Genomic DNA, 24064 nt, shown 5'->3' with positions numbered 1-24064 from the left:
ATGTCCCCTATCTCTGGTGCTACTAGATTGTATGATGTCGGATCCTGTTCTATCTCTGAACCCTTAAAAAAACGAAAACAAAACCTCTCTTATCCTGGTGCCGCTATGGTGCAACAGTATCCTGGGTGTTGATGTGGACTTTAGGAGGCGGGAGGTATGTGTTTTGACTTCTTGATGTGCATTGACCGTCTCTGTGATAATGGCCGGCGGTGTTTTTGCTAGCCTGTAATTGTATCTACCTTATGTCACAATAAAGGTTTTTAAAAAAAAAAAAAAAAAAAAAAAAACAGGAAATCCTGCACTATAAAGCAGGTAAAGTGGTCATGTTTCCTAATCTCATACACCAAGCAATAGTGTTTGGCAAAGATGTGGAGAGAAGCTCACATTTTCATCTTACATATGTCTACCACTAGCATTCCTCTAGGCCAATGGGTACGGACCCCTCATGTGGTCTTTCTTCACCAGTGCACAGTAGATCTTGATGCACATCAACATCCAACAAGTAACTGCTTTCTCTTAAACTGCCTCACTTAGTACTTAAAGTAGACTAGCTAGCACACCCGAGCACTTTCGTGAGGCTAATGTAATAACTCACAGCACCCCTGGGATCCAGCCCAAGCAATCGCACCTCCCAGTTGGAAGGTTGGAGTGGTGGATAGAAGGTGGGGACAGTGACAGACTGACCTAGAAGAAATGGGGACACTGCTTTAGGAAGGAACCCTGCCTTAGTTCACAGTATGAGCTTAACTGGGAAGAAGCATGTGAAGAGTGACCTGACAGGCTAGGCCTCAAGCTCCCTACCTTGATCAGCCTACTTCGCAACAACAAAAACAATTTGTTGTAAAAGTGAGTAGTAATAACTGACAACTGTACAGGGGTTCAAATAGAGTACCAATCAAGTACATTATAACTAACATCAAGTCCCACTCAGGCAGAATAAATGGAAATGGTTCAAATCCCTTTCAAAATCTGAAATCTGCAGTGACTTGAACAAGGAAATATGGTTGCGAGACATAAAAAAAACACAAAATGCCCTTTGACAGTACCAACTCCACAGCCTTGAAGCGAAGGACAAAGTGAATTGAAGAATGTTTGCCTAAGACAATTTGTTTGCCTGAACAGCAGCTCACAAACATATTTTATCTACCAAAATAGACCAACTTAGTCAAGGGGCAACGAGTTGACATGAACACATTGACCATCTACTGTGGTAGCTGAAAAGAACTCAGGTGACCCCACTCAATCTTCATGCATGAAGATGTAATCCCTGAAGACAATACAGGTCCTGGCTCCCTGATTGTGAAAGAAGGTCCATTCTTAGCGGAAGACAGAGAAGCACACCAGGAAATATGCAGAAGATCTGTGTACCACAACTTTCTCGGCCAGTCTGGGGTGATGAGAATGCTTGGGTCTAGTCCTGGCGAGCCTTCCTCAGAGACAAAGGCATCAAAGTTATGGAAGGCGATACATAGTGAACAGTAGACTTCCAATTCAACTGAAATGCACCCTCCAGACCCACGAAGATGGATCCTGGCAGGTAGACATATTGGTCATTTTTCCGGGCGACTGCAGGGCATTAATACACTGACTGCGTCACACTCAGTACAAATGTGCCACTTATATTACTATAGTGATTATCGAAATCATCCAAATCACTTGTGAATATTCAAACAAGACTATCCTATATTCTTCCATTCACAAGGCTGCTGGGGCAAAAACTTTCAGCCCACATAGTCCAGCCTCCTAGTCTCTCGGTCTCTTGGAGCCATTGAAAAAGCATTTGGTGCCAGTTTTGCAGCAGGTGCTTAGACTACTAGATTCTCTGAAGAAAGATGTGATGACAGAAATTTGGGGTCACAAGTTGCAAGCCTGTGATGTTGTGAAATGTGTCTATGGAGCGCTGGGCTGAGAAAGGTTTACCACAGGCATGGAACACAGGCTACATGAGCAGCTCGGTTAAAGGTAGCAGATGTTCTAAGTCAGCAGGAGAAGGTTGCAGCAAATTGGATACAATTTTACATTTCGCCTCTCTGGTAGGGAAGCTCAGTTCCAGACTCTCAGCTGTTTTTTGATCATGGAAGTGAACAAATAGATTTTCTCTGAAGGAGGCCTAGAGGCATACGTGGTATCCTCTTCTAGAGATACACTGAAGCTTCTTAGATTCTTGTGTTTTGTAATTCTAGATATGGGCCAGTATCTGCAAAGAAAGAGGAGAAGAAGTTGACTGCCTTCAAATCATAATTCTCTATGCAACCATATACGTTATTGCACACAGCAAGAGCATCTGCGTGAGGTCCGAATACGTGTAAAATTCAAAGTAAGAACCAAGGCCAGATGATAGCATCATATGTGGTGCCGTAAACAATGTGTTAGGACCTTTGAGTGCACTGACTTCATTGAAAGAAGCACCAGGTTGGAGCTTGGGGAGGTCAGAATCGGGAAGTGCCAGGGTCAGAGAAGCCTTCTCAAAATATCCAGCACACCCGACCGAAAGGTCCTAGACCTGCAGAGGGTCAACGGATGGAGTAGGAAATTCTGGCTTAATTTTTTTTCAACACCTGGAACCTGCTCTGACGACAGGGAAGAGACTGGCATAGAGACTCTTAATGGTCCTAGGAGTGGGACAGTATCCTTGAGGCTGAAGAGGATTTCTCCGTTCTATGGTTTTATGTCTTTTTTCGTTTCCTGTAGGAAGACTTACCTGAAGGAGAGATGGGATGCTGGGTGAGTCCCTGCAGGCCTTGGCCCAAAATAACTTGCCCTCCAGCTCTCTGATGTCCTTTGACTGCATGAAGGAACAGAAGTTGTGGGTGCGTGCGCGCTTGTGGGGGGGGGGGGGGGGGGGGAAGGGGGGTTCGTATTAGCATAAATATGTGTCCGTGGTTTTGCCGCTGTTGTCTCAGTTTCATTTTAGTTGTAGTATAAATATTACTTCTGTACGCAAGTCCACGCTGGGGGGTCCACCCAAAAACCCTGCTGTTATACAGGGCTCAGCGCGAGGACAGTCATGGACCGCTCCCGAAACTGCCTACTTAGGCGCTTCACGATCTAGCCAGCTCTGGCCGATTATCTTCTGTTTCTGAGTTGCTGCACCTGTGACACTAAGACGCCTACTTGTAATACTACTAAGCATAAGAATGTTTAATTGACATGCCCAGACAGCTGTGCTGCAATGGTTGAAGTTCATACTGTATTATGAAAACCGTAAAATACAAATAAAAAAGATTTGACCAAAAAATGAAGGAACAGAAGTTGTAGGCTAAGGCAGCCGCATTTGGATTGGAGGCAGAGCCAGCTTTAGGGCAGTTCGACTGGTGCGGTCGTACTAGTCGCTGACTTGTGAAGCCATGGAGAGGTAGAGGAGACCAGAGGAAGTTTGAAGAAGGTAAAATAGGACCAGAGGGACAGCAGACATTATTGGGACTTCTCAAATGAGGAATACCATAATATGCTGAGAAAGAATGAGGAGGCCAAAAGGAGGTCTGCATAGGAAGCCAAAGGAAGACAAATCTTATAGCTTGTAAGGAAAAGGGAGGGCAACTGGTACAAAGGGAGATAGCCTATACACACTTGTAGTAACATGATGATCAAGTCTCCGGTCAAAGAGGTCACTTACATATGATAGTGATGAGCCATGAGTCCAACACTTACATTTGCTTGTTATAAAGAAGAGCCATCCAGCTATCCCTCATCATTTTGGATAATGAGGAATATGCCGAATAGCCTCATCCATTATAAGGAAGAAACAACGATCTCCTAATTATTATGCAAAGGATCCAAAATCCTTTCACTCACACTTAGACTTCAGATTCAGAAATCTGTCACTTACACTCCGCTACTGTGAACCGGGGCAGGTGTCCATCACTCAGACTCAGATGATGCGTTAGGATCTGGTCACTCACACTCAGTTATCATATACAGAAGATAGGACTTTAACACACCTGCACAAACATGCATGTGCGTAAATAAACTTGTCAAAAAGTAGGAAGAATTTGTTGTCAGGCTTACCTATCCAGCATTGTGGTGCTAGCACGTTCTAACTTCTCTAGGATCTGAGGAAGTTGAGTGTCATCGTCACAGGCAGATCCCCATCCAAGCACACGAGCAAGATCATTTCCAGTACCAAGGGGCAGCACTCCGAGTTGGCACTACAGAGAGAGAGGGTATGCCTTCATATAAAAAATGTAACATTGGTGATTAAATGGACCACAGAATTAACTCGCAAGACTCACTCACAAGTGCAATCTCCTACAACGGTTGGAGGCCTGAAGCACATTTGTAAATTTGGAAGACAAAAGGAATGGCTACTCTGTCATCAACAACCACAAACCCACTATTTGCTCCAAAAATAATCGCCCTACAAGAATTCAAGAGCTAATCAATCTAACAGCAGAAACACAAACACACAATGAGGAGTCAGCTAGCTGCTACGTATAGAATATTAACACTGCATGGGCTTGTTCTGCGGGCACTACTACAAGTATGAGCAGGGGTAGTGCCTTGTATAAAAAATACTGGCTGAACAGGGTGTACAATCATCAACTGTACATGGTGTTGAACTCCAGTACAGCCTTTACATTATTCAGAAGTACTGTCTGAACAGGTTAAATCATACACAATGGAGTATTGGCTTTTAATGTGCTGGCTATAAACGGAGTAAGAACCCTGTCTGAGTGAAAAATTTGGGGTCATCTACAAATGTCAGATTATCCCTAGATAGACAAATTGTAAATGCCACAAGCACCTATTTTTATCCTCTAATGCCACTCTGTAGAATCTTGTGCTATCTGCAAATCCATGTCCAGATGACTGTTGTAAATGTCTTGACCCAGCCTAGGCTGAATTATGGCAATAGTGAGTACCTTGCAGCACCAGAGAACACTAAGGCCTGCCTGGGTACAAATATATTCCGAGAACACTTCACCAGCCGTCAATGTAAAAAGGAATATAATTCAAATCCCTGGTCATAGGTAGTAAAGCTATTTCTTTTCAAACTCCCTTTCCATTGTTGCAGTCTTATTTGGAAGATATGTCAATATCTCACGTTTGCTCGTTCTCGACATCATGTCACCTAATGGGCCTCTCCCTAAAATATGTTTGAATAGGTGGCGGGGTCTTCTACGCAACTTCAGGCAAGCTGTGGCACACGCTTCCTACACAACTGCACGCACTTACATCGATTCCAATTGCACACACTTGAATCCATTCCAATTGCACATAGTTACATCCACTCTGATAAAAAATAAAATCATTGCTGTTTTACTTGTAGGAGGAAAATTGGATCTATTGAGTTGTTGTTCTTTACAGTGACTATCAAGAAGCTTTTGAAAACACACACATAAATAATATAATTCTGACATTTCAAGTACCTGTTTATGTAGATTGAGGCTGTCAGTCTCTGATAGAACCCAGCCGACACTCCCATCTCCCCCACACACAAGAATCCGGAAGGTGTCGAAGTTCTGGAACAAGCGTAAACTGCAAGACAAGAGAAAATGGCCATGACTACAGTTAAGCAACATGAGGTGAGCAACAAGAGGGAGAAATACACTTGAATCTTTAATTCCACATGTTAGACGGACACAGGGACGGCTTTATCACTGATAGCGCTCGGTGCAACATTCTTTGTTGGTGCCCACCAATGACCTCCTTCAACAAGGACTCCCTCGATACCGCTCCAAAGGTGCCCCTCATTTCTCCATAGCCTCTCTCTCACAAGTATTTAATTTCTTTGATAGCACTACTCATTCCAATGCAGGGTATCGCAGCACTACACTTCACACACATATTATACAGAGACAAAAAATCATAAAATTGTGTAAATCAATGTGAAGGAAATGTTACATAAGACAACGAGGGCTAAAAGGTGAGGGTGTTGCATATCATCCATACTGGTATGCATTATATGTTAAGAGAGCTTGGTCTAGAGACAGTCGTTGGGTTGGTCTTTACTAAGAATATATTTCTGTCCAACTGCACACTTTTTAGAAACCTTAAATTTACATAAGATTGAGGTAAAAACATAAGGTTCTAATCCTATGCCTTACGGTCTCCATGCAACACTTTGATGCCAGTTAATGGCTCACTGTGCTATTAGGATTGTAACCTATGAACTGCAGGTAACTAAAGGATTTCTGTGCAAAAAATCAGCAACCCACTGAGCTAGCTACACAAAATACAATTCTGTGATCTGCATATTACATGTTGTGCTTTGCAAGAGACACATTAACATCTCTTCACTACATTATGAAGATTTTTGAAGATTCAAAGCTGCAACTAAACAAAACTGAAATCTCCCCGCAGGAATATTAATTACCAGTGTTATCTTGACATTTATATTATCATCTGTAAACTGCTGGGCACACAAGGAACTCTACTGTGGATGTCTTTGAACACACAAGTTATTTTTAAATGCAGAACACCCAACCTGAGCGTGACACCAGGCGCCTCACTCTAAAGCTGGACCTGGACAGACAAAATCATTTGCGACAAGTTGGCAGTATGAATATTTTCTAAAATCAACTCTGCTGAATCCAAAAAATTCCATGTAAGTAATAACCTTTTTAGTTAAGCGAGTTTCAGGATTCCACACCTATAAATGTACAAAGTATTCCAGGCCTAAAATTAAGGGAAAAAATTACTTTCATGGTAATAAAAATTAACATCAATACATACGTGAAGGGCTTGGGAAATCCAACTTATTTATACATTTTGGCAAAAATACTGCAGTTAAGTTTAGTTTTACTTGCAAACAATACCATACGCACTTATACATGCCTACATCCTAGAACCCACTATGATTACATCAGAGGCACTACACCAATTCCTACGACTACACAGAATACAACTACTCCAAATAGCACACCACTGAATAAGGTAAGCACATATAGGGATAGGTGAAAGGTATACAGTTTACGGTTAGATTTAGGATCAGATTAAGAATTAGCATAAGGCAAAGGTTTAGGGATAGGGTTGGGTTTACATAATTGGCCGAGTTTAGGGTAAGGATTAGGCTATGGTGTAATGAATGGTATTTAGGAGAAGATGAGCGCAGGTGTATGGGGCAGGGTTAATGTATAATAATAATTTGTTTTATTATAGGCTTCAAATAATTGAAGTTCTGTCATTTATAGGATTGTAAAGCAATGCAAATAACAAGTTTTACTATTACTCAAATTTATGGTACTCAATTTACCAATCTAGGAAGAATAAAATGCATCATCCTGTGACTTATGAACACAGCAAAGCCTTGCTAGGCCAACAATGACACAATCAGAAACACCTCTTACAGTTTGTCCTGAAGTGGGTCAACATGCTTGTCAGATCACCAATCCACAAACTTGTCCAAATGGCCGGCGTATACAGATTTTGTAGAGGGATGCCTGGCTGCCAGAATAACATCATAAACCTCGGAAGGAATTCAAAACTGTTCAGCTGTCACAGATCAATCTCAAAGCATGAAAATGAAGCGTGAGAAGGTTGGGATGCAGGACCCGGACATGTTGCTTCAACAGAAGATGTTCCTAAAGCAGAAGCCTGATCTGAGGTCAGATGCTCATGCCTACCAGTTTGAGATACCATTCTCTCCTCACCCAATACGGAGCCACTAGGATGACTAGGGCCAGGCTCATCTTTTTGAGGAATCCAGGCAGGATTGGCAACTGCAGAAAGGCACACAGGAGTCCCGAATTCCACTCCCAACGGAATGTGTCTCAGAGAGAGTGCCGCTTTTGAAATTCTAACATGCAAAAGTGTTGACATTGTGTGTCCTTGATGCCGGCGTACAGATACAGCCCAGGTTCTCCCCATTCACGGAAGAGACGAAATGCGTTACTTACCTGTAACAGCAGTTATCCAGTATTGGTGTCTTTCATAGATTCACATGCCTGAATCATTCCCCGTCGTCGAGATGGGAGCCCCGGTAATAGAAAAGTAATGTCCTATAGACATACATAGAGAAAAATAGGCCTAAGGGCCTTGCCTTAGTAGCCTATCTATGTCCTTTTGTAAAAAGGACCAAATTCCTAAAGGTAGCCAATCAGCTACCACCTCCCTCTAGAACCTTCCTGCCAGGAGCCTCAGTCTCTCAGATTTTCGTACGCACCAAGCTAGGTAGACGTAACATATGCTCTGTAGTGAGAGATGAGCCCTTCCTGGGGAGGTGGGAGGGTTGCATGTGAATCTATGAAAGACACCAATACTGGATAACTGCTGTTACAGGTAAGTAACGCATTTCTTATCCAGTATTATGGGTGTCTTTCATAGATTCACATGCCTGAATCAGAATAGCAAGCAATACATTATGCACATATGAGATGGAATATAACAGTCTGAGATAATACATATCATGTGACTAGATACCATCAGTAATATAAAGAGTAAAGTAAAGAAATGTGCATACCATTGCAGGACGGTGGGAAGTAGGAAGGCTCATCTTACTGGAATAGATGGCGAAGTACAGCTTGGCCCACAGCTGCATCCTGCATCAGTTCCGTGTCCAGGCAGTAGTGTCTGGTAAAGGTATGCGGCGATTTCCAGGTGGCCGCTCTGCAGATGTCCAGAATCGGTACTCCAGCGAATAATGCTGCCGATGTGGACACAGCTCTCGTGGGATGTGCTCGGACTGTGGAATGTAATGGACGTCCGGCTTTGTCATGACAAAATGCAATTGCTGCCGATATCCATCTGGAAATGGTTTGTTTGGAGAGTGGCATGCCTTTTCTAGGCCTGCTGAAGGCGACAAAAAGTTGTTTTGTTTTTCTGAAATCTTTGGTTTTGTCCAGGTAAAATTTTAGACATCTCATAATGTCCAAAGAGTGAAGAGATCTTTCAGCCACCGTGCTTGGGTTCGGGAAGAATGAGCGAAGCACAAGCGGCTCATTGAGATGGAAGTCCGAGGGGACTTTAGGAATGAAACGGGGGTTGGTTCTTAAAATTACTCTGTCCTCTCTAAATTGCATGAAAGGATCCTGTATCGAAAGAGCTTGTAACTCACTGACTCTTCTGGCTGACGTTAAAGCTAAGAGAAGTGCAGTTTTCCATGAAATGTATTTGATATCAGCCCTATGGATAGGTTCAAATGGATGCTTCATCAATTGATTGAGTACAATATTCAGATGCCACGTTGGTGGTATTCGTCTTGGTCTAGGGAAAGATCTATAAAGCCCTTTAAGAAACTGTTTTATCAGTCTGTTGGACCATAGGGAAGGAGCTTTTGAAGTCCTTGTGAAGCGTGAAATTGCTGCCAGATGTACCCTGATGGAAGCATGCGCAAGTCCTGCTTGGGCCAGATGTAGTAGATAAGGTAGTATCTGCTCTGGAGTGATCCTGAAAGGATGTATATTGTTGTCTTTACACCAAATACAAAAGCGTTTCCATTTCAAGGAATAAGTTTTGTTCGTGCTAACTGCTCTTGCTTTAGCTAGGACTTCCTTGCACTCCTGCGGGATTCGTAGGTGACAGAATTCTCGGTACTCAGGAGCCAAGCCGATAATCTGAGAGATTTCAGATTCGGGTGGAGTATCTGGCCGTTGGACATCGAGAGTAGAGAGGGATGTTGATGCAGTTGGATTGATGGTCGGACTGAGAGGCGACGGAGGGGCAATGAGAATCAATGTGCAATGTTCCATTTTCATTTTCCGGATGACTCTGCTTATCAAGGGAAATGGCGGAAATGCGTACGCAAACACGTTGCGCCATGCGATGGAAAATGCATTTCCTAATGACCTCTGTTGGGGATGCCAACTTGCGAAGCTGTGGCATTTGTTGTTCTCCCTGGTGGCGAAGAGGTCTATTTGCGGTTTTCCCCATGTCGAGAAGATGTTGTTTAGAACTTGTTGGTCCAGTTCCCATTCGTGGGACAGTGACCTCTGTCTGCTGAGAGCGTCTGCTATGACGTTGTCTTTTCCTGGGACATACTCCGATGTTAATGTGATGTTGTTGAGCAGTAGCCAGTTCCAAATTTTTTGTGATTCGCGAGACAGTGTCAGCGAGCGTGTCCCTCCCTGCTTGTTTAAGTAGTGCATTGTGGTCGTGTTGTCCGTCCTCACAAGCACTGCTGAGTTTTTGATGCGAGGGAGGAATGCCTGTAGAGAGTGAAGGACTGCTCGTAGTTCTAGGAGGTTGATATGCAGATCCTTCTCTTGCTCTGACCATCTGCCGCTGATTTGTAAGTCTTGAAGGACTGCACCCCATCCTTCGAGAGATGCGTCCGTCGTTATGACGTGTGGAGTTTCTGGTAACAAGAACGTGAGACCTTTGGATAGGTTCTTGTTCTTCATCCACCAATCCAGCGTCTCGGATATTTGTCGAGTGATGACTATGTGATCCTCGAAGGAATCTGTACTTTGGGTCCACTGTTTGGTCAGGGCCTCCTGAAGGGGGCGCATTCTGAGCCGACAGTGAGGGATGAGTAGTATGCAGGAAGACATCATCCCTAATAGAGATTTGAAAATCCGTACTTTGATGGTTTGTTTTGAAGATACTGCGGTAGCTAGAGTCATCAGTTTGTGTTTTCTTTCTTGAGATGGGAAGGCTTTGGAGGAAATGGTGTTTATAGTGGCCCCCAGGAATGTTATAATCCTGGTGGGTTGTAAAGTAGATTTCTCGAAGTTGAGAGTCAAACCTAGGTTCCGGAAAATATCGAGACAGGCGTTGGAAGACAGCTGCGCGTCTGTGAGAGACGGTGCTTTCACCAGCCAGTCGTCCAGGTAGGGGAAGACCTGGTGATTTTGTTGTCTCAGGAAAGCTGCCACAGGAGCCAGGCACTTTGTAAAAATGCGTGGCGCTGATTTGAGGCCGAACGGGAGGACACAGAATTGGTAGTGGAGACCTGCTACTTCGAATCGTAGGAATTTTTTGTGTCGTTTGTGTATTGGGACATGGTAATATGCATCTTGCAGGTCCAAAGACGTCATATAGTCTCCTTCCTCTAGGGAACCTAAGATTTCCTGGATAGTCACCATTCGAAACGATTGGCTTTTCAGGAAGGCATTGAGCGCCCTGAGATCTAGAATGGGCCTCCATTTCTTCTTTTTCTGCTGGATTAAAAAGAAGCGGGAATAAAATCCCTTTCCCTTTTGAGCTGATGGGACTCGCTCTATTGCTCCCTTTTTTATCATGGAAGAGATTTCCTTTAGTAACATACAAAGGTGTTTGTGATGATGTTTGTGAGGAGGAGTTAACGGTGGGATGGAGTTGAATTCCAAGGTGTGACCGTGTTGGATTAATTGTAGTACCCACCGATCTGTCGTAATCGATTTCCAATTGTGGAGGAAATGTGTCAATTTGCCTCCAATTTTGAGCGGACAGGACGGTGGGGGGACTGGCTGCGGGAAATGGTCATTGTCGTCCGCCAGCCGTTTTCTTTTGAGATTTGCCCCTGAAGTTCGATCTCCCGTAGGAGGTCTGACGACCTTGTTGTTGCTGTCGCTGCGGATATTGTGAGCGATTTTGATTGTATGAGTATGTGGATTTTCCTTGATAGGATCCTCTGTATGTGGATTGTCCTCTTCCTCTGTGCCCTCGAAAGGACTGGTTTCTGAATTGTAAAGTCCCGAGAGCCCTTGCAGTGTCGGTGTCTTTCTTGATCGTCTGCAAGGCTTCATCTATTTTTGCTCCAAATAGTTGTTGTCCGTCATAGGGCATATCTACAACTTTGGTTTGGACCTCTTGTCTGAAGGATGTCACCTTGAGCCATCCTTGTCTGCGCAGAACTGCGGCGCCTGCCAGCTGTCTGAAGCCTGTCATGGTGACATCGACAGCTGAATCTATGATTTCCGATGCTGTCATTTGACCTTCATGAAGGAGTGCCTGGACCTCATCCTTCAAGTTATCAGGTACATGCGTTAGATATGGAGCGATATCTTCCCATAGTTGTCTATTGTATCTGCCTAGCAGAGCAATGGCGTTGGCCACTTTGACCGTCATGGCTGACGTTGTGGAGAAGCGTTTGCCTATGCCATCCAATTTCCTGCCCTCCTTGTCTGGTGGTGCTGACAGTGGCGAGGATGGGTTTCTGGAGTTCTTCTGGGCGGCTTGAGTGACGACCGAATCTGGTTTAGGATGTGAATTAAAGCAAGTGGGTGCCGTTGACGGAGCCCTATACTTTTTATCCAGTTTAGGTACCACTATTGACACAGATGCAGGTGTTTGCATGAGCTGTAGACCCTGTTCCCAGATGTGATCTATTATGGGAATGGACCTTGCCTCTTTCTTTATAGGATCTTTAAAGTCATATAAGAAACAATCCGTTACTTTTGTTTCCATTGTCATGTGAAATCTAGTGGCCGCTCTCTCTATTAAATTGTGGAATCCGCCGATATCCACTGGTGGAGAGTCTGACGTGCTGGGTTCCGGTGTGGCCGGAGAATGAGCAACGTAATCTTCGTCATCTCTGTTTTGAGAGAGGTCATCTCTAACCTCACCTTCCTCAGGAGGTTCGTCGTCCTCATCAGAGGATTGGATGTTGTGAACCTGTTCACTATTTTGAGGAATAACCAAAGGCGTTGGTCTTGTCCTTGGTGATCTTTGCGGCATGGAAGATTCCTGAGAGTTGTCTTTTGAAGGGGTCGCTGACGATTCTGGGAATCGTTTTTTGTAGTCTGTGATCAAGAATTGAAGATCAGTGACTATCTCAGCCGGCAAGACGATCATTGGAGTGACTCGAGTATGTACTTGAGCCTGAACAGTTTCCTCTGTAAAAATAACATCATCTCCGTCATCGTCAGTACTCTGGCATTTGACATTGAGATCTGACGGACTAGTAGCTTGTTCAAATTGTTCATCATCCGATTCGTCATCTTGTAGTATGCGAGAAGGGAGCAGTGTTTGAACCCTACTGGGTGATGTTAAATCGGCCGTAATAGGGAGTTTGGTGACCTTTTTTGATGGAACTAACTCCGCTTTTTTCCATGGCGTCGACGATGTCGTCGTCGTCGACGTCGTCGTTGGTGTCGTGGACGGTATCGACGTCGATCGTTTTTCAAGCGTCGACCGTTCCTTCGCCGATGAAGCTGTCGTCGACGGAGTGGGCGTCGACGGTGCGGGCGTCGACGATGCCTTCGTCGACGGTGCCTTCGTCGTCGTCGATGTGGTCGTCGACGGTACTTTCGCCGTCGTCGATGTGGCCGTCGACGGCACTTTCGTCGTCGGCGGCGTAGTAGCCGTCGGCGGTGCATTTGTCGTCGACGGTGCTCCTACCGTCGTCGGTGTCTTCGTCGACGATGCGGTTGGCGTCGACTGAATTCTCATCGACGATTTTGTCGACGTCGACAGTGATGACGACGGAGTTTTGACAAACGACTGCTGCTTTTTAATAAGTACAATCGACGATATTGGCTTACCCATCGTCGACGAGTGGGTAGTCGTCGTCGCTGAAGTCAAGGCTGACGACGCCACCGTCGTCGAGACTGTCGTCGTCGATGTGGAGACATAGTTAGTTTTTCTTGAAGAGGACGTCGTGGAAGTAGTCGACGAGGACTGCGATGGCTTTCTGAAGGTTGCAGCATCCTTCACAGACGTGTCAGATCTTGCCTCAGAAGACTTTGAATCAGTCTTTTTGTGAGGGACGTCTGAATGGCCAGGGGAAGCCTCCCTTGGCCTTTTCAAGGACAGTTTCGAAGAAACTGAAGCCATTTCACTGCCCTCCGAGGAGAGCACCTCATCATCTCTGGTTTTGAGTCTGTTTAACCAGAGGAGCAGTCTTCCTTCTCTGTCCTTAAGTGTTTTGGTAGAGAATGTTCTACATACCCTGCAGTCTTTTACTGTATGGTCAGGGTAGAGGCAGTAGAGGCAAGTCTCATGCTTGTCGTCGACGTGCAGTCTCTTCTTGCCACAAGAAGAACAGGCTCTAAAGAGTCCTTTTTTCTGTTGTTCAGTCATAGTTGAAGTATAATCCAAGTTTTTTTAAGAAAAGGAGAGAAATTGAAGAAACCTGAGGAGAGCTCAGATGGGGACTCCCTAGCACAACGTGCGGTAGAAAATCTGAGAGACTGAGGCTCCTGGCAGGAAGGTTCTAGAGGGAGGTGGTAGCTGATTGGCTACCTTTAGGAATTTGGTCCTTTTTACAAAAGGACATAGATAGGCTACTAAGGCAAGGCCCTTAGGCCTATTTTTCTCTATGTATGTCTATAGGACATTACTTTTCTATTACCGGGGCTCCCATCTCGACGACGGGGAATGATTCAGGCATGTGAATCTATGAAAGACACCCATAATACTGGATAACTTGCACCACCTCCTGGTGTAGATGCCACTCATGAATCTCAAGCTGTCAACGGCTGACTTCATCTGGCCTGGCATTTAGGGATCCAGCAGGTGCTGCACACCCAGGAAGATGTCCTTACATTTCAGCCACATCCAGAGATGCAGGGCCCCTTGGAACCGGGGCCATGACCCCACCTCATCATCCTCGTTGCAGTAGCAAATGGCAGTGGTGTTGCCCATAAGAACCTGCACCAGCATCCCTTTGATGAATGGAAGGAACATTTCAATGGCAAACCGATGGCCAACTACTCCAACAGGTTGATGTGCCACCTTCCGATAGGTACCATGTCATAGAAATGAGGCATCAGTCACCATGGTCAGCGCTGGGAGGGGAAGGGAGATGTGTATGTCACTGACCAGATGGTTATTCAGTAGCCACCACTGCAGATCTCTTGCAGTCACCCCTGAAATCTGTACCCATCTGAGAGATTTCCCTGGTGTTGTGCTCACCGGGACTTCAGATACCACTGCAGAGCCCGCATATGTCATCAAATATGCTTCACCAGCAGGATGCAATCGCCCATCAGACCCAGCAGCCTCAGGGTCAGTCTTTCCATAATACAGGACTGTCGGAGGGATGGTCGGAAGCAGAAGCGAGGAGGCCGGATGGGGTGAATATTGAAGGTGTTTATTATAAGAAGGCATACAAGTAACTTCAATGGTCAACAGAAATGAGCTTCAGGATGGGTCGGGAAAATGTTCTTCCACAGGTCTTCCTTCTGTTCCTTCTTTTCTTCTGAATGTCGGGTGGCTCCTATCCCACGTTGTGAAACCTATGATGGGTTTCAGTTGGTCGGCTACTTTGAAACCTATTACGGGTTTCAAAAGGGAAGTGGGCGGCCCGGACCTGGGTGTTCCTCGGAACAGAGAAAAGTGGCATCACTATCTACCTACACTAGGGAGGGGTTACCGTCACCAGACCCACGTGAGGTAGAAGGCAGTAATGTGGTGACTTAAATAAGGAAAAACAAGATCGTGAGTTCTTAAGGCATCCTATTTGGAGTGTCCCTAGCGGAGGGAAATAAGGAAAATGAGGCAACAGGATAGGGTTGAGTAATGTGGCGTGGGGTAGCAAGGTACCGTTAAGTATACAAGAATATAGAAAACTAGGCGTCTTGCTGCTGAGGTCGGTTAGCAACAAAAGGAGATGCTGATAAGGAACCTTACAACATAGGCGGCAGATACAATCAGAGCATGCAAAGCCCTCCCTTCTCAGCCCGATGTAAGTTTAAATCAGAGTCCTCCCCTTCCCTAGACCCCTGCCCGCCACTTACCACACTAGCCACAACTCTCCTGAGTCGTGGCGGCTTGCTCGTCCTCCGGGCTCCACCACTCTTCACTCCAGCTTTCTTCTTCCTCTTCTCGGCGTTCTCCAGTCTCCGCGTCAGTGTCTCCTCCCGGCACCTCCAGACTCGCGCAGCGATCTTCTTCCGGGGTCTCCAACGCAGGACTGGCCAGTATGGTGGCTTCGCGCTTTTCAGGCGGCCGCTGTTCTTGACAGAAGGGTCCTGATTGGCTACTGCTGTAGTTGGTCCCGCCCTTCCAAGAGCCTGATACTTCCGGGTCACTGCTGGCAGACTGTGTGAGGAGGGAAGAGTCGCGGGTTAACACGGAGGAAATTACCCCGTCGGCGTCCTCTGGCATACTTTGGTAAGGTATCCATTGCGGGTTGTTAGCTTTCCGTCCGGTCTCATGCATGGGGACGGGCCCTTCCTCACAAGGACTAAGGCTTAAACATAAGGATCACTGCCCAAGACTCCTGGACTTTCTGTGTTGTAAGCTAGGCAAAAAACTGCAGTGTGTCCACAATGACTTGGATGAAAGGAAGTGTTTGAGAGGGAGACAGGTGTGACTACGGAATGTTGATAGTGAGCCCCCATTAATGAAGAAGGTTCAATGTAGTCTGGAGGTGGGCGACAACTGCCTGGAGCAAGCCAACCTTCAACAGCAAGTTGCTGGGGTAGGGGGAAGACTGGTACCCCAACCTCCAAAGAGGAGAAGCAGCCACCACTTTCACTTTTGTGAACAGCAAAAGGGTAATGGGAAAGCCAAAGGAGAGCACAGCAAAATGGAAATGCTCCTGGCTCATCATGAACTGCAGGAAACATATGTGGGCCTGCAAGATGGGCACATGATAATATGCATCCTGCGGGTCCAATGCTACTATCCAGTCGCCAGGGCAGACAGAATCTGGGCAAGGTTGAGCATCTTGAACCTGTCTTTCCTCAAGAAGGCATTGAGAGGACACAAGTCTGGAATAGGGAGGAGGTCTCTATCCTTTTTTAGCACCAGAAAGTAGAGAAAGTAGTAGCAAAGACTTACTTCTGGTGTTGAAACCTCACGAGGGCTCACTTGGCAGGAATAATTTTTGCCTCCTGACGTAACAAGAACAGATTGTCCTCCGAATGTCAGTTTACAGATGGTGGCATTCAAGGAATGAATGGGCGTCCCCCAGCCAAATAATCTGCAACACTTAATTCTCTGAGGTGACAGTCTGCCACACTAGTAAAAAGTAACGCATTCTGCCACCTACCAGATGGCGGTGTGTCATGGAGGGTGAAATAAAGTGATATGTGGAGGCGGCTGCAGGAGAGGTGGAGGACTTGGTAGTACTGTTACCTTGGTGTCTGAAAGGTCTAAGGGAGCCTCTGCCACAAAAAGGCTGAGGAATCTGCTAACCATGCGGGTATGGCTAGTACTGGTGGGGCTGAAGTCACCTACCGAAGCTACTGGAGGGACGAAAGGAGGAATATGGTTGGCGTGAGGCAACACTCAACCCCAAGGAGTGACCCGCGACCATGTCATTCTTAAAGAATTCCACTGCTGTAGCTGCCTTTTCGCTAAACAGACAAGAGCTATCAAAGGACATGTCCACGAGGCTCACAGGGATATCCCCCAAAAAGCCTGTGGAATGCAAGAAAACGAGTCACCTAAGAGCCACCGTGGAGTCCATTAGTTTGTCAATGGAATAAGTGGTGAGCAGACAGTGGCCTTCAAGTGAGGGGACCAGGTCAAGAACAGTGGGCCCGGAGTGATGGAGAAGCTGCGGCTTTTGTTCCTCTGCCCTGGTGGTGGCGGCGCAGGGTGGACCAGCTTGAATTTAGACCCTGGGCTCGCCCCCTAATGAAAGACAGAAGACAGCAGCCCATAACCGCAACACATTTGAAGAGACCTTGTGAGGCCTACATCCAAGTCTGGCAAACAGACGAGGGGCGGCAGCTGCAGAGACGGCAGGACGAAGAGACAGAGAAAGGGCAAGCCCCAAACAAGCATTGGAAATGCAATAGGTCTCGCAATAGAATAGTTAGACATTTTTCTTTTTGCAAATGGAAGAGTGGCGTTGCGTGGATGAGTGGCGTTTCTGTGGATGAGTGGCGTTGCGTGGATGAGTGGCGTGTGTGAGTGGCGTTGCGTGTGTGAGTGGCGTTGCGTGTGTGAGTGGCGTAGCGTGTGTGAGTGGCGTAGCGTGTGTGAGTGGCGTAGCGTGTGTGAGTGGCGTTGCGTGTGTGAAGGATTGGTAGTAAGACTGCAGAAGGAACAACCGAGACAATAAGAGAATAATGAATTCTGTATATGGAGAGAGCGGACAAGAAAAAGAACAGAAGTAGAGAACGGGTAATAGGAGCAAATATGGGCGGACAATGCAGGAAACAGTGAAAAGAGAGGAGGGTGGATGAGAAGAAAGAATAAAAGATGGAGGAGAGGAAAAAAGGTCGGCAAAGACAGAGATAAAACAGAACATAGAAAGAACGAAGCTGGGAGGTCTGTGGATGGTGATTGCTGGTGATTGCTGGGAGGTCTGTGGATGGTGATGGCTGGGAGGGTCTGTGGATGGTGATGGCTGGGAGGGTCTGTGGATGGTGATGGCTGGGAGGGTCTGTGGATGGTGATGGCTGGGAGGGTCTGTGGATGGTGATGGCTGGGAGGGTCTGTGGATGGTGATGGCTGGGCGGTCTGTGGATGGTGATGGCTGGGCGGTCTGTGGATGGTGATGGCTGGGAGGGTCTGTGGATGGTGATGGCTGGGAGGGTCTGTGGATGGTGATGGCTGGAAGGGTCTGTGGATGGTGATGGCTGGGAGGGTCTGTGGATGGTGATGGCTGGGGAGGTCTGTGGATGGTGATTGCTGGGAGGTCTGTGGATGCTGATACAGGAGCCCCCCGCTGTGGGGTGGTGCAGCTCGTCTGACTCCAGCTGCGTGCACTCTCCCCTGTCCCTGCCCTTGAGTCTGTGCTGCAGCCTCGGCTCCTGTCTCACCGAGGGGTGTTAACGAGAGCCGGAGGCGGCTCTCGCTGTGTGTTCTGGAGGGGCACGGAGCTCATCAAAGCAGTAATTACAGCAGTGCGGGAGGGGGGGGGTCTGAAGAGCGGGGGGGGTGGGGGGGGGGGGGTCCGGGGAGTTGAGGAGGGGTGAGGGAGCCAGGGAATTGAGGGAAAGAGTGAGTGTACTGTATACACTGAAATAGAGCACACTGCTTCCCCTCGCGGCGCTATACTTAGGAGCAGACAGAGCATGAAACGGGGAGGAACTTTAAAGCAACGAAAGATGGGTTGAGATAAGGAAAGACTGCAGAAGGAACAACCGAGACAATAAGAGAATAATGAATTCTGTATATGGAGAGAGCGGACAAGAAAAAGAACAGAAGTAGAGAACGGGTAATAGGAGCAAATATGGGCGGACAATGCAGGAAACAGTGAAAAGAGAGGAGGGTGGATGAGAAGAAAGAATAAAAGATGGAGGAGAGGAAAAAAGGTCGGCAAAGACAGAGATAAAACAGAACATAGAAAGAACGCACGAAAAACAAGCAGCAATATCGAGAGGTGGTGGGGGCAGGGTTAAGGGTAGGGAGAGAAGGCACAGGCTGGACAGGAGAAGTATGGAGAGTGGTGCAGGCGGGGGGCGTGGAGCAAAGCCTTTGAAGAGCGTTTGGCTGCCACGGGGGCGGAGAAGCAGATTGCCTTCAAGGCAGGAGGCAGGCAGAAGGCTCGGCCAAAGCTATTAAGCTGTTCTTCGGCAGTTTTACAAAGGCAGGAAGCGCCCCAGTTAATTGGAAAGCTGACTGGGGGTAAGGTCTAGCGCAAAAAAGGAGTGCCGGTAGCTCCATCAGAAACCACCGGCTCAAATTAGGCACTGGTCTAATGAATCAATGTACTTTTGTACCTGCAAATGCGTTTACTTTGAGACAATATGTGACTTGTTGGACATAATTGAGCTTCCTGAGGTGGCATAAGAGACTCGCTTACTGGCGCTGGGTTGGGTGTGTGGACACTCGTGCTTTGCTCAGCTGTGAGATCCATTTACACACCCGAGTAAGAGACCCAGTGAGCTCGTCGGCCTCCTGCAGAATGGGGACAAACATCTGATTAGGCACATGGGGCTGAGTGACTTCTGTTTACCATTAAGGAGTCTGCTGGTGCTTCACAAAAAGGGCACGAGTTAAGCTAGCCCAAACTTTGCCAACAATTGGCTAAGAGCACCGATTCCATTAAAAACAACAACATAGACACAAATCATAGTGGCGTTTAAATAAAACATTTGCAGAAAAAAGTGTGACATTTCCAAATTGGAACCTAATCGAAGGCACGAACCCCAGGCGCTTGACAGGCAAAGCCCCGAGCCTGCGCTTGGCGTGTTGGCAGTACAGAAATGAGAGCAGAGCAGAGAATCATGCGGATGTGGAGCTGGGTAAAGCTGAATGGTAAAAACACTACAGAGAGGTGGGGAAAGAACAAAGGACTGGAGGAACACGGGGAAAAGGAAAACAAAACCACAGGGCAAAGGCAGGAGGAGGCAGTACCCGCTCAGAGCATGAGAGTCTGCAATATATATTTATGAGTGAAGATCAGGAGACGGAGGGCATTGCTGTGGGGAGGGGGTGTAGGAGAAATGCACAAGGCGGGCAGGGGAGGGGGCGGAGCGGGGAGAGCGGCATGTGGGTGTTAAGAAGCCGGGCCTTTGAAGTGAAGCTAAGCTTCACTTCAAAAGGTGTCGGAGGAATGCGGCTGACGGCGATTGCGGCTGTGCACGCGCTTTTAAGCTCAATGCACATGCGCATTGAGCTTAAAAGTCACGGGCACTGCAAGGAATCGCCACGATTCCTTGCTTCTTAGTTAAAAGTTGTTTAAGCCGCAATAGGCTCGCAAGCTCGATGCGCATGCGCATCGACAGGCGAGACCTAAAAACTGCCAGGCAAGCTGCAGACCATCAGTTCATCACTAACGTTGGAGGCAATACCACTGGGGTGTGAGGGCAGACAGACGTGAGCTATGCTAGCCCTTCCCCACCTCTGCTGCGCCCCACTCTGGGGGGCCCGCTGGCACCTGATATCTGTGAGACTTCGCCTCTGGAATAGAGGAGGTAAGATCTGGACACCACAGTCCCTCCATAGATTCACCAAAACCAAGCCGCCCATGGGACTTCGCCACTGGGGACCCGCCCTGCGCACATCTCCCTGCAACTAAATACCTGGGAGATGATAGGGTATTGCCTACAAAGAGGTATACAAGTTGGAAGCGTGATCTATACTTCATCACTTGCCCAACTCCTTACAATGAACCATTGACAGAACCTGTAGACAATAAAGTAGTCACTGCTGCCCCCCCTCGCACCATGTATTCAAGAACACGGACGAAAGCTAAAGGGAGGGCTGCTGGAGCCCCACCTAAGACAATGGGTAAGCCTGATACTAACAGTCCAAACTCACGTTTGAAGGACGCCATCATACCAGACAGGGCGAACCCACCTAGGATGTAGACAGGCAAACTACGCAGCCAGCCGAAACAGAACCATAAGACAACAATATTCACTCGCTTTTAAGACATTCCAGATCCCCCAGACCCCCCGAGCCTTTTCATGGAGACTCCCCTCCAAATGCTTTGCGCAATGCTGCATTTACAGAGGAGATCGATAAAGCAAATAAATATTACTTTGCGCGCAACGCCAGGAGCGTGGAATCGCCCTCCACACTGTTGGAAGCGTTGAAAGTGGTCATACGCAGGACATGCCTTTAGAAACTGTCGGGGTTTACGTATGCTGCTTGTTACACTAGACAAGCTAGAAGCGGGAATTAGAAAGGGACAATTGCCGAACTGCTGATCCCTCTTTGCTAGGTGACATTAGAGAGAGAATCTCAGGGTATAAAGAAGAGGCAGATCGAGAAACTCACTACCTAGGTAAAGAGGCCCAGGCGTGTAGGTATGGCGAGGGAGATCAGCCAGGTAAGACATTAGCTGGATTACTACGCAAAGCTCACGCTGCCACATATATGACGGAATTAAGGAGAAGACGACTCCCGACTGATCTCTAAGCCGTTACAATTACCAAAAGTAATGTCCTCATTTTACACCCAATTGTACACTGCTGGAATAGAGAAGGAACCAGAGACACTGCAATCATTTTTTGACTCCATACAAAACCTGTGGCTAGACCAAGGACACAGGGATTATTTAGACACTTCGATTACACCAGAAGAGATTGCCAAGGTTATCACGAGTATGCCGTCAGATAAAACCCTGGGCCTCGAAGGACTGACAAGGCTTTTACAAAGAATATGCCCCCATACTTATTCCACATCTCATGGAGATGTACCACGAGTCACTAATATTGGGAAGACTCACTCCCCTCGCTGAGAGGCGGTAATCATGACTATTCTAAAACCAGACCAACCCGCTAACTTATGCGACTCACATTGCCCACTTTCTTTAATAAACATAGACAAAAAGATCAGCCAAACTGTTTGTTGCCCCTTATGCCACTGATTGTATTGCCAGACCAGTCGGGCTTCGTCCCAGGAAGGGTAACATCACACAATCTCCATAATATTTTCGCGAATATGCACCATATACACCCTGATATCCTGGTGACGGCTGCCCTATTGGACGCCACCAAAATACTCTGGACTAGCGCTTTCTCTTTACCCTACTGCGATGACTGGGAGGGAGTCATAACTTCATACTGAAAATAGAACTACTGTACAACCTTCCCACATCATGGATTAGACTAAACGGAGGTATCTTGGATCCCATAAAAATTACTCGTGGCACTAGACAGGGATGCCGCCTTTCCCCGATCTTATTTGCCATAGCCACGAAGCCATTGGCGGCAGATTACGGCAGTACCATGCAAAATGGGGCATTGGCTTTATCACTCGCAGCTTCATTGGATCCATGTATGCTGATGATGTGGCACTGTATGTGCGAATCACAGAAACAAATTTGGGACCAGTGATATGGAAGTTGGTCCGCTATGGCGGATACACCGGAATCCAGGTAATCTGGTCCAAATTGTTTCTTTTTCCACTGACGGAATGAGCAATGCCTTATGTTGGTGAATATCCTTTGAAATGGGCGGAGAAGCCTATCAAATATCTGGGCATATGGCTGAGGAAGGACCCTGAGGAACTATGGCGAGCAAACTATGGATGTGCCATGGAATGGCTGGAAACCAAAATCCCACTTGGGTCAAACTTCCTCTGTCACTAACTGGCCACATAGACATCGCTGAGATGGAGATGCTTCCAAAGTTCCTGTACCTCTTTGTAAATATCGCTCTACCACTCAATGTACAATTCTTTAAAAGGGTGCGGTCAAACTTGATCACACTCACAATGGGCGAGTCTCATACGAAAAGTTAACATTGCCACCTGTGCACGGTGGATTGGGGGTCCGAACATGAAGCTACATACGCTGTGGGCCCAGGTACAATTTTTACACCTCTGGTTGCACCCCACCCCATTCCAGCAGCATTTAGCGATTGAACATGACCAGGTGATCTAGTGGTCACTGAAAACTGCGGTGCTCCAACAATACAAGGCCTCCAAAGCTGAAATCAGTACTGTGGAATGTGTACGCTGGGCGTGGGACGGCCACCATAAGAGAGCAGGCCTCACTGCGATATAGACGCCCACTACTTCTGTTGCAGGGATTCTGCTCATAAACACAACTATGTGCAGGAAACCAGGACCTCGGTGTATTGTGGTGTACCAAAACACCCACCTCAGTGCCTAGAACCCCGATCCGACTAGCATTAGTGTCGCATTCGTTCTCCGTACTACAGCAAAACTACCAACGATATGCCAACCTAGAACATGCGACTTAGTAAACTCTCAGGAATAGTGGGAATCAAGAACACTCTTTTGCTCGAACACTCATACTAGTCCACAACGTGAGTAATCAAAGGCACGATATAGTTTAAAATAAATATTTTAACAAACGTGCTCTACGATACAGTACTCTTGCCAATAATAACAAAAAGATGCATAAGAATAATACAATCAGCATTGTTACAATTCCAAAAAGAACAAAAGGGGAAATCATATTATAATGACAGTGGAAACAGGACTACAGCGCCTTTACCACCCTCCCCGTGCTGGGAGCTAGTTTTAAGGAATAATAGAAGACCTCTAGGCTTTGACGGGGGACCCCACACCTCCAAGATTAGATGAAGTGAATCACATCCTAGGGCAAACACAGCTCTTCGAGGTTGAAAAGCTTTCCTCCAAGTGCTTCCCCACACACGCAATGCCATACCAAAAGCACCTGAGTTTGAGTTTGGGCAGCTGCACCTTCTGCTATGTCCATGTGCGTGGGACCGACCAACATGAACCAACAGCATACATTGCTATTCGACCCCGAACACGCTGTGCAGACAGAAAGCACAGTGCAAGCCTAGATATGTGAAAAACAGACAGCTCCCATGCGAAGAAGTGCAAGCAGTCCACCCAAGAGAACAGAGCCATGCAGCGTCATGTGCAAAAGCGGCAAAATGGCGTCCCAGCATATATTTCCCCCATGCCAACATAG

The 24064-nt window shown here is 46.9% G+C and overlaps 1 protein-coding gene across 6 annotated transcripts in view; it reads right to left on the bottom strand.

Annotated features, from left to right (window-relative positions):
* DGKD (diacylglycerol kinase delta) overlaps window positions 1-24064 on the bottom strand; it is a 977235-nt gene that overhangs the window by 578162 nt on the left and 375009 nt on the right. For all 6 annotated transcript variants that reach the window (XM_078666032.1, XM_078666033.1, XM_078666031.1 and 3 more), the window contains 2 exons: window positions 5370-5478; window positions 4009-4148 (listed from right to left, as the gene is read on the bottom strand). In XM_078666032.1, coding sequence (XP_078522158.1) covers window positions 4009-4148; window positions 5370-5478 — 249 coding nt within the window. The remainder of the gene's footprint in view (window positions 1-4008; window positions 4149-5369; window positions 5479-24064) is intronic.

Source organism: Lissotriton helveticus, chromosome 11 (assembly GCF_964261635.1).
Source record: "Lissotriton helveticus chromosome 11, aLisHel1.1, whole genome shotgun sequence".
In the NCBI taxonomy this organism is placed as follows: Eukaryota; Metazoa; Chordata; class Amphibia; order Caudata; family Salamandridae; genus Lissotriton; species Lissotriton helveticus.
Note: the sequence above shows the minus strand (reverse complement) of the source record. Positions and strands in the feature narration are given on the sequence as shown.